General features: G+C 37.4%; 1 protein-coding gene across 1 annotated transcript; it reads right to left on the bottom strand.

Moving 5' to 3' along the window:
- Nucleotides 1-8,941: 8,941 nt before the first annotated feature.
- On the bottom strand, nucleotides 8,942-10,439 carry LOC131599560 (nifU-like protein 3, chloroplastic). Its single transcript, XM_058871871.1, has 4 exons — nucleotides 10,158-10,439; nucleotides 9,951-10,071; nucleotides 9,343-9,641; nucleotides 8,942-9,262 (listed from the first exon to the last, which is right to left on the bottom strand). Exons 1-4 carry the CDS (start codon nucleotides 10,275-10,277, stop codon nucleotides 9,071-9,073), a joined length of 732 nt encoding a protein of 243 aa, XP_058727854.1. The 5' UTR covers nucleotides 10,278-10,439; the 3' UTR covers nucleotides 8,942-9,070.
- Between the last annotated feature and the right edge of the window lie 207 nt (nucleotides 10,440-10,646).

The following is a 10,646-nucleotide window of genomic DNA, read 5'->3' as shown; positions in this document are numbered from 1 at the left end:
ACGTTTACGTGCTTATGTCGCAATATGCCATGGTTGATTTTTAGGGTTCCAAAATAGGGTTTCTTGGTACAGGAGAAATTGGGATTAATTAGAGGCATGGTTGAACTCGTGATGGTGAGACGAATTCGTCTGTGGTGTCATGTTTTATTTTCGTTGTGTATATTGGTTTTTGTGTTATGCAGGACTTCTGGCGACAGAGAGACAAACCGTAGGTAAAACCCAGCAAAAACGACGGGCAGAGGTTAGGGACGATGGCGTGTCATCCTGCCAATGGTCCATTTAAAATTCGCGCGTTTTGTTTTTTCCCAATCTATCATGTTTTTTTCTATATCATTTATTGAAATCACATATATAACAAGGCGCGTGGTTAGTGGAGTTGGTAAAGAGCATGAGTAGGGTTGAGGGCATCTGTTCGACCCCTCACTCTTCATATGTTTTTTCATGAAGAATCAGTTTCCTAATCCTACGCTGCACACCTCCTAAGGACTACCGTACGCTCTCACGCGAAGACCACATGATCATGCCAACGTTCAGATCCAATGCGTGGGAAGATGAAGGTGTACCATGGATATTCAAGACCTAGCCATACAGGATTGGTGCCAGGTTTCTATACATTTTTTATTTATTTATTTTATTATTTAAATATTTAGATTAAATATTAGTTAATTAGGTTTAATTTATCTAATTTATTCAATTAGGGTTAGGATAATAAAATTAGGATTAGGATAATAATTAGGGTTAGGATTGTTTCTCGATTATTAGATTATTTCGATTAATCTATTTAATCAGTTTTAACTGATGAAAATCACAAAAACCCTAGATAGATTTATCAAAGTATTAGGGTTTGCCCAATTTCACTGGCCATTTGGCCAAAATATTAGGATTTTATTTATTATTCGTTTCGACTGAATTAATCGGTCGCGATGGTTAATAATCAACTATTTAATTAATTAAATCCAAATAAGGTTTTATTTTGCTAAAAGGTTTTAACCATCTTATTGGTTACGATGATTAGCATGTTTTTATCGAATTTGTTATTATTTTTAATCAAATCTATTGATTATGAGGGGTAACGATAAAATTAATAATTTAATTCTAAAATACATTTAATTTGCTAAAAGTGATAATCGAATCTATCGATTAAAATTGCCAGCAATTCTTATTAATCTGTTAATTATGGTGATCAAACCTATTGATCATTGCGGTTAATAGAACAAATTAAAACCAGGGTTGTACGCCATTTAAAACATTCTTTCATCTTCAAACTACGGATTTTCATCACTGCGATAAGGTAATTCAAAATACCTTGCAAACTTCGATTTCAAAACTACGATAAGGTAATTCAAAATAACTTCAAACAACCTCATACTAAATCTAAGGCGTACAACCCTGCCCCGAACTACGTAGACTCTGATCCTCCATAAGGAGGTACGTAGGCACTTGGCAACAAGGCAAGACCCCTTCCCCAAAATTCTAATTAGGTTCGAATTTTGTCGTTCACCCTATTCATTTCCTTAGCTATAAACCTTAACACTTTTAGCCATAAACCTTTGCCTTTAAACTCAAAACATTAGGAAAGGGTTAAGGGTGCCTAACACCTTCCCTTGACCCGAATATAATAACTTACCCCGAATCTCTTAACTGCATAGGGTTTCCTATTCGCCCCGGTAGAATAGGTGGCGACTCTAAAATCTTAAGTTTTAGGGCAGGTTGCTACACATATAGTGTGGAGGAAGTTCCTTTCCTCAATGTGACTCTATTATGGACATAGCAGGTTGTGTTCATTGCTTCAGCCCAAAAGTACATTGGTAGCTTCTTTACATGGATCATAGCTCTGGTAGATTCTTGAATGGTCCTGTTTTTTCTTTCTACTACTCCATTTTGCTGAGGAGTGATAGGTGAGGAAAATTCATGACTGATTCCTTCAGAAGAGCAGAATTCAGCAAATTTGGCATTCTCAAACTCCTTCCCATTATCACTCCTGATTCTGATCACACCACTTTCTTTTTCTCTTTGAATTCTTGTGCATAATTCCTTGAATACCTGAAACACATCTGATTTTTCTCTAATAAAGCTTATCCAGGTATATCTAGAGTAATCATCAACTATCGCATAGGCATACTTCTTCCCACCAAGGCTTTCTACCTGCACCTGTCCCATCAGATCCATATGCAACAGTTCCAGAGTTTTGGAAGTAGTAAGTTGGTTAATCTTTGGATGTGACATCTTGGTTTGCTTGCCAACCTGACATTCTCCCCAAACTTTTCTTTCAGCAATTTGCCGCTTAGGGATTCCTCTTACAGCTTCCTTGGATATGATTTTCTTCATCCCTCTTAGATGTAGATGACGAAGTTTTTGATGCCACAATTTGACCTCTTTTTCTTCTTTTGCCATAGAGCATACAGAGGGACTGGTTGTGATTTTAGGTTCCCACAAGTAGCAATTGTCTTTGGATCTGACTCCCTTCATGACTTTAATATTTTCTTCATTTGTGACTACACATTCATCTTTGGTAAATCTGACATTGAAGCCTTGATCACATAGTTGACTGATGCTGATCAAATTTGCAGTCAGTCCTTTTACTAGTAACACATTGTCAAGTTTTGGAACTCCGGGACATTCTAGTTTTCCAACCCCTTTGATCTCTCCTTTTGCTCCATCACCAAAGGTCACATAGCTAGTGGAATGAGGTTTGATATCTTCCAGCAGGTTCTTTATTCCAGTCATATGTTTTGAGCAGCCACTATCAAAGTACCAGTCTTCCATGGCTGACACCCTCAGGGAGGTGTGTGCTATTAAGGCAGAAGCTTTTGCACCCCATTGTGGTTTCTTGATAGGGACATTATGCTTAGGATTGTTCTGAGGTGTCTGATTAGGATAACCATACAGTGTGAAGCAAAATGATTTTACGTGTCCAAATCTTCCACAATAGTGACATCTCCATCTTTGAAATTTCCTCTTTGTCTGGTACATCCCCCTATTTCCATGATGTTGTGATATTGGTCTTGACATTTGTTTTGTCATGTGAGCTTCAGGCTTTGACTTTTTGAACCCTAGATTTGATTCTAATTTACCCACAAATCATATTCCAGACATGTCTCCTGATCTCTGTCCAGCTTGCAGAATTTCTTCCAGGGTGTCAATTCCAAAGTTCAGCATTCTGACAGATTTTGACATTTGATCAAGCTTGGAGTTCAACATGCTAATTTCACCATTCAGTAAGTCTATGGTTGCAAGATATTCTTTCTTTTCAGTTTCCAATTCCTTTATGAGTTTATTTTGCTTTTCCACTTCTTTACAAAATTCAGCACTTTTGACATATAGTTCTTTGTATGAGGCTGCAAGCTCATCAAAGGTGAGCTCATCTATACTTGAATTATCATCATATGCACATACACTTGTTAGTGCTGTGACATGTTTTACACGTTCCTCTTCAGCATCACTCTTAGAATCTTCATCAGACCAAGTGACAGATAGCTCTTTCTTTTGCTTCTTGTGATAGGAGGGACATTCAGCTCTAACATGCCCATAACCTTCCCATTCATGACATTGAGTTCCTTTGCGTTGGTTGGGCTTCTCTTCAATTTTTGATCTCCTGCTAGAGTCATAGGTTCTGCTGTTGTCAGAGGGGATGTTTTTGACATTGGTTCTGGACTTCAGATCAAATGTTTTAATAAATTTGTTGAATTATTTTCCAAGCATAGCTATGGCTTCTGATAGATTCTCATCACTTCCACCATTGCTTTCTTTTAATTCTTCTTCAGTGTTAGATACAAAAGCTATGCTCTTATTATTCTTTTCAACATTGTCACTTATACTCATCTCAAATGTTTGAAGGGAACCAATGAGTTCATCTACCTTCATTTTGCTAATGTCCTGAGCTTCTTCTATAGCAGTAACCTTCATAGCAAATCTCTTCGGTAGTGATATGAGGATCTTTATCACTAACTTTTCTTCAGACATTTTTTTCTCCTAAGGCTCCAAAGGTATTGGCAATTTCAAGAATGTTCATGTAGAAATCATGAATGGTCTCATCCTCTTTCATCCTGAGATTTTCAAACTTAGTGGTTAACATCTGAAGTCTAGACATCTACACCTTGGATGTGCCTTCATGAGTTATTTTGAGGATATCCCCCACATCTTTGGCCAGACCACAACGCTGCACAAGTCTGAATATATTCTTGTCTATTCCATTGAACAACACATTTACAGCCTTGGAATTTCCCAAAGCCAGTTCTTCATCATTCTTGTTCCATTCTTCTTCGGGTATTAACACATATATTCCATCTTTATCTTTCTTCGTAGGATGTTCCCATCCTTTGCTCACAAAATCTATTCCTACAAAATCTTCTCAGCACTGTTCTTCCTCGTCGAATTCTGCATTTGAATTAGACTGTCGAACAGTCCCACTGAAACTGTTGCCGCCTCTGTCTGCATAACAACAACATCCCTTAAAATCTCATTCCTAGAAATATTCATACGTTCACTCTCATTGACTCCACCGCCCTGTTTGCTTTTCCTACCGGTACCTCCACCACCAGCATTCAAAGACGTAACTCCTTCCGTAAATTCCTTAATGTTATCTTTTGGAATACCCTCCACTGAATTTACAGAGAATTCCTCGATGCTATCATACAAATCTCCCCCCCCCCCCCAGAATTTAACTTATCCACCTGCAATTCATTAAAACAGAATCCTTCCCAGTCTGAAGACTCGAAGCCAGAGATATAAGTTTTGCAATTACCTGGATTCAGTCTCAACGCATCAACCTTGTCTTCCCGTAACATTAGATTAAATTCCTTGCCATCAATATCCACTACCATCCGCTCTGTTAACTTGTAGTCCATGTCCACAGAAACCATTACCCTTGAAATATCATAGCATTCCTCTTTCTCTGTTTGGGCATCGACACAAATAAATGAACCAAACTGTTCAGCCAGTTTCTTGAAGAACTCCAAACTCCAAGCTAGAACCGGTACCCCAAAAATGCTTAGCCACACAACCCTGCTCTTGTCCACCACCTCTTCGTTCCACCTTGAGAGATCTTCAAACCAACATTTCCACCATGTTTCGCCTTCTCCTATCAAATCTTCGAAAAAACCCTCTTCCATCTCCTCAAGCAAACAAAGATTTCCTCCCAACGGTGTTACTTTAATCGCGAAAATTCCCTCCATTTCAAACTGCATTTGTATGTTGTAAGTTGAACCCGGAATTTTGACTCGCCCCACATACGCCTTGTTCAATCTCAACCTTCTATCATCCTTAGCTTTATACCTCCATGTTACCGTCTCCTCCTTCATTAAGTTCCCTGTCACTGACTCCTTCCCCACAACTTATGCATAGCTCCTTTTATCCCTTTTCGCAGCTTCGTCACTTCTGTAATGATATCCTACCTGATTCTGAACAAAATCTCGACCAGTTCCCCTATTCATCTCCCCCACCTCCCCCACTCCTTTAATGTTCCTTTGGAATCTCAGAACGTTGGCGTGAATCTTCTTCCCTAAAACTTGGACATTATCCCCCTAACATACTTTCATCCTCCACTTCTATGAATCTGGTGAAACCGAATCTCTTTCCGATGCTATTCCTCCTTGGTGAAATAGAGACCTACACCACTCTTCCAATGCACCCAAACAATTCAAAAAACTCCTTAGCATTAGATTGATCTGGGATTTCTGAGAAATAATACGAAGTCACTTTAGAATGATTTTTTCCCTGATTGTTGAATCTGCCACCCAACGGGAATGTGTCCCATGATGGTTTCAAATGTCTGAAGACCCGATTTCGTCGCACCTCATGCCACCCTTCGCCGCTCCTTTCACTCCTCCGCCGTTCAATCATCAAAAGCACCAACCCTAACCCTCTTACTAGAGAGAGGTTAGAGACGCACAACTCGAAGAGAGAGAAATTTTTTACTTTTTAATCTTAAAATATATTTGATAATTTTATAATTATTAAAAATAATATGATCTTAGTGTTTTTACGCGTTTTTGGTCAACAATACAAAATCAACACAATTCACTTCTTTAAGGTACTTGTTGGCTGTTGCGCTACGGCGCAATTGGACCTCCTTTACACAACACCGTATATGAGTCATCTAACAGTGGCCCCCTTACTCCATGTCGTATAACCCCAAGACAATTATAAATGTATCCCAAATATATAAGTGTGATCCTGAGTCATGTCTGTTGGGTGAGAATATAGAGTAGGAAAATAATTTAGAGGGGAGGTGAATAGATCCTTTTAAAAAAAACTTCTACTATTTTTCCATAATTAGAATATCAGAGGTTTTTAAAAATTGTGCACGAAAAGTTTAAAATGAAAATATGAAGACTATACTTTTATTGGAATTTTGATCACGTCGACGAATACACAATTCACAAAACTCACAGATTGTTTAATAATGAATAATTGAATGATTGTATGTAACAAGAGATGTGTTCTATACGATATTTCAATTATGGTCGAATTTTAACAATACTAGTTTCCCGGAATTTAATCACCACTAAAGCTCAAGTAGGCACCAATTCTAACGAAACATAACCTTACGTAATACTCCTTCCGTCCCAAGTTATAAGACGTTTTGGCCATTTCACACGAATTATGAAATGCAATTATTACTTTATAAAAATGTTAAATGATGTATGACTTTACAAAAATTGGAAACTATGCTAAGAATTGAAAACCTAAGCATGCAATATCCTACAAAAATTAAATGTGTGTGTGTGTGTGTGTGTGTGTGAGAGAGAGAGAGAGAGAGAGAGAGAGAGAGAGAGAGAGAGTACATTGGAATATATAGTTGTTCAACGTCCGTCATCCCTTTGCCTACTCCACTCTTCAATAGATGAACGTAATAAGGATCAAGTTGATCCACTTGATTTTGTGCATTATTGTTGTTTCTCTCCATAGCTACGAACAAGATCTTCTATCAACAGAAAATCAAACAAGAACACGAAGAGGATGCTAGAAACGAAAGAAATCGAAACAACAAAATGAAAGAAAGAAAACTTCAAGAAGCTTTGATCACCATGAACAATCGATCGAAGAAGACAACTGATATCGCAACGAAAGCAGAGCAGGACGAACCTGCTCTAATACCATCAAAGCAATCTTAACTTTTCATTGAAGAGAGAAAAACGAAAATGGAGAGAGTGAAAGAGACGAAGTTTTCTCATAGATTGAATGAATAACCGAAAACAGTTACATCTGGCTTTTATATGAAACTGGCTAAGAACAAGTTAGTTAGTGCCACATCATCCTAACTAACTAACTTTATAACCAACCAGAATGCTTAAAAGCTATATAGCATACATACATGTACAAGAATAAGCTACACAACATTATCATGATCCTCATTATTTGTTACATAACAAAAATTATGTATTTAATTAATCTCTTTATTAATTAATAAATACAAAACTCTTCTAAGGCTTTTTTCACTTTTAAGCTCAAAATAATGTAACACAGGGAGGTGGAAACCCCAGCAACATCATTCAAATTGATGACAATAAGATCAACCAGACAATGTTCATACACCCTCGGACCTAATTCATGATGCAGGCTCTTGTTAGCCATAGCATCTGCACATGAGAGAATATGACCTTCCTCCCTTCAATCAATCAAGCAGTTCTGAATCTGCTTAAACAGGCCATTACCTTCCTTTCCTTACTCTTGTGGACTTTTGGATGGCTACCTATCATGCTTATATATTTGGCCCTTTATGTGAAAGATGTCTTAACAATTTGTTGGCTAAGGGTTTGCCTATTAACATCGTAAATCAGGAATTGGAAAGGCTACCATAGAATTCAAATCTTCATGTGGTTAGCAGCACACGATCGTCTTTTAACCAACTACCTTAGTTGAGGAGCAAATGGGATATAGGGATATCACCAATTTGTCACAGTTGTGAGAATGGAGATGAATCTGTCATCCATATTCTAAGGGACTACTTCAAGAATCTTAGCAATGAGGAATATGGATACAAGAATACACTCGAAAGATTGGTACTTGTGACTCTCTGCATACCAAAATATGGAACATCTATTCAAGAATGGAGTTAGCTGGAAGACATAAAGTTACTTATTCATAGTAGAAAGTGACTCCAAATCACTAACTGACATGGTTAACGATTGAAGGAAAGTTGTGTCTTACTTTGTTAGCTAATGATTTTCCTATTAGCATCAGAAATCGGGTGGTCTCCCTCCTGACACCAGGAGATACAGATGGTCCGGATATAGAAAGATGGAGAGGCGTTTATACTCAGCATTTTACGTTTCAGAGCTCATATGAGCTACAAAGTGGGAATGTGGGTAATATGGAAAGGGATTGGACAACAGTGTGAAATTGGAAAGGCCCTCCTAGAATTCAAACCTTCGTGTGGTTAGCAGCACGCGGTCGTCTTCTAACAAACTACCGGAGGAGCAAAAGGGGCAATAGTAATATCACGAATTTGTCACAGATGTGGAAATGGAGATGGGTCTGTCATCAAAATGTGGAACATGTATTCAGGAATGAGTTGGCGAGAAGACAAATAGTTACTCATTCATAGTAGAAAGTGACTTCAAATCACCATTCGACATGATTACATAGAGATGCAACCCGAATTAAGTCACCCTTATCCTGACTTGTCGTATACAAGAGCTTATCAACATGGATTGGCAGACTCGATTTAAGCACATGTGGCGGGAAGGCAACTGAAACGTAGATTGGCTAGCTAATCATAATCATACGCAAGATTCTTCTAATGTTTTGACTCTTGAGTTCTGGACCGCTTCCCGACTAGGCAGCTATATTTCTTCTTCAGACTGGTTTTGGTGTCCAATGCCATGTAGTACAAAACAGTTTGAGATTTGAATTCTCTCATGTTCTTTTAGTTCTGTTCTATCTCCTTTTTCTAGTCAAATGGTTGATTGTCAGACAAAGAAAAAACAATCAAAGAATCTGTTGAATATTTCATGTCACCTGTAAGAGTAAACGAATATGTATATATCTATAAGACAGTGAATTTTTTTCTCAAGACAAGTTTATATCTTTGTATTGAATCATCAAAAACAAAAACAAATATGTTACATCATTCTATCAGCTGCACAGCAGCAATAGAAGGTATCTTATCTCTCAGCTTCTGCGTCAAGGCAACGCGAACTGTCATGACTCCTGCAGCCGGTCCACTTAACCGAACTTTAACAGTATAATCACTTATCTCAACAAGCTCTAATGTTCCTCCTCCAGTGCCAATAAGATACGGTCTAATTTCCGAAAGAATCTGAAAAAATATGGATAATATTACAACATTCAGAATCAGGAAATGCACAAAAATGATGTATAAACTTTGAATCTACATACACTTTCGACACTTTCTTCGGTTAACTCAAGACCGGTCTCAGTATCTAGTATTTGCTCGACTTCTAAGATTTCTGGAATCTTGTCGCGAAGACGAGTTTCGATCCCCATCTTTAATGTCATGGTTGAGCTAGGACATGATCCACATGCTCCTTGTAGTTTGAGGATAACAACAAGACCATCTATCTCATGTAAGGCCACATTCCCTCCATCAGCCATCAAGCCAGGCCTTACCTCATCCAAAACCCTTTCCACATTCTCTTCTGTCAGTGGTAGAACACATCTTGGAGAAACAACAAATGCTGCACACAAAAAACATTGGAATTTGAATGTTACAATCAACTAATTTGTCACATCTTGAAGTTTCATTAAGGAACAATGTTACTAAGATATGAAGCACCGACGCATACGCTGAAATCTATAAAAAACGGACACCAGAAACACCACACTAATACTGACACGTTTAAACAGAGAATAATTTGAAAAAATATATAAATTTAACTTAATCACAAATATCACCGTCGGTTTCTGAAACATCTTTTTTCAGAGGTATCTATGCTACGCTATCGATACCAAAACTATTGAAAAATGAATTGACAGTAAAGTAGAACCTGCTTTGTTTCTTGGAGGTCGACGAGAGATAAGCCCAAAAACTTGCTTGATATTAATTTGGTTACCTCTGAGAAAACAACTCTCATTTGAGGAAAATCTTCTATTACCTGCTATAAGATTCTTCAAGAAAAGAACAAGTGACAAAATTTAGTCACATAAACATTAAAAAAATAAAAAACATGAACATGAAGGTTGAGAAGGTGTACCTTAAAAAGACAAAAATGTGTTGATAATAATCTATGAGATGAACAAAGCATTGTAACTGTTGTTGTTCTTGTTGCTTTAAGAGTTTGAGTTGTTGGTGTTGAAAGTGAACCACCCAACATTTGATACAACCATGAGAGTGAATGAACAACAATTGTGAAACATATGTTTTTGCTATAGAAAATGTTGTCTCAATTGTCGTAGTTTTTGGAAGATGTTTTGGATTGAAGATGATGATAGAAAGTGGTTTTTCTTGATTGGCTCACATTGATTATGTTAGATGATAAATAAACAAATAAATTAAAATAATAGTAGTTTCTAAAGTTTGTGGATAGAAGTGAAACAAATCCACATGCTCCAAATGAAATTGGTGGATTTTGGGCCTAAACTAAAAATCAAATTTCTTAAAAGAAATTTATTTATAGACCTCCCAACCTTCTTAGTCACCCGCGGCCAAAATCACAAAATGCTTATATATTTCGGAAATGCAT

The sequence above is a fragment of the Vicia villosa genome, linkage group LG4 (genome assembly GCF_029867415.1).
Source record: "Vicia villosa cultivar HV-30 ecotype Madison, WI linkage group LG4, Vvil1.0, whole genome shotgun sequence".
Taxonomy (NCBI): domain Eukaryota; kingdom Viridiplantae; phylum Streptophyta; class Magnoliopsida; order Fabales; family Fabaceae; genus Vicia; species Vicia villosa.
Note: the sequence above shows the minus strand (reverse complement) of the source record. Positions and strands in the feature narration are given on the sequence as shown.

What these genes read in the sequence shown, in the direction of transcription:
- LOC131599560 (XM_058871871.1), bottom strand. Translation starts at nt 10,277, where the DNA reads ATGTTGGGTGGTTCACTTTCAACACCAACAACTCAAACTCTTAAAGCA. An exon ending in CACATTTTTGTCTTTTTAAG is followed by an intron (nt 10,072 to 10,157) that starts GTACACCTTCTC and finishes CTTTTCTTGAAG; the next exon opens with AATCTTATAGCAGGTAATAG. An exon ending in ACCTCCAAGAAACAAAGCAG is followed by an intron (nt 9,642 to 9,950) that starts GTTCTACTTTAC and finishes TTTTGTGTGCAG; the next exon opens with CATTTGTTGTTTCTCCAAGA.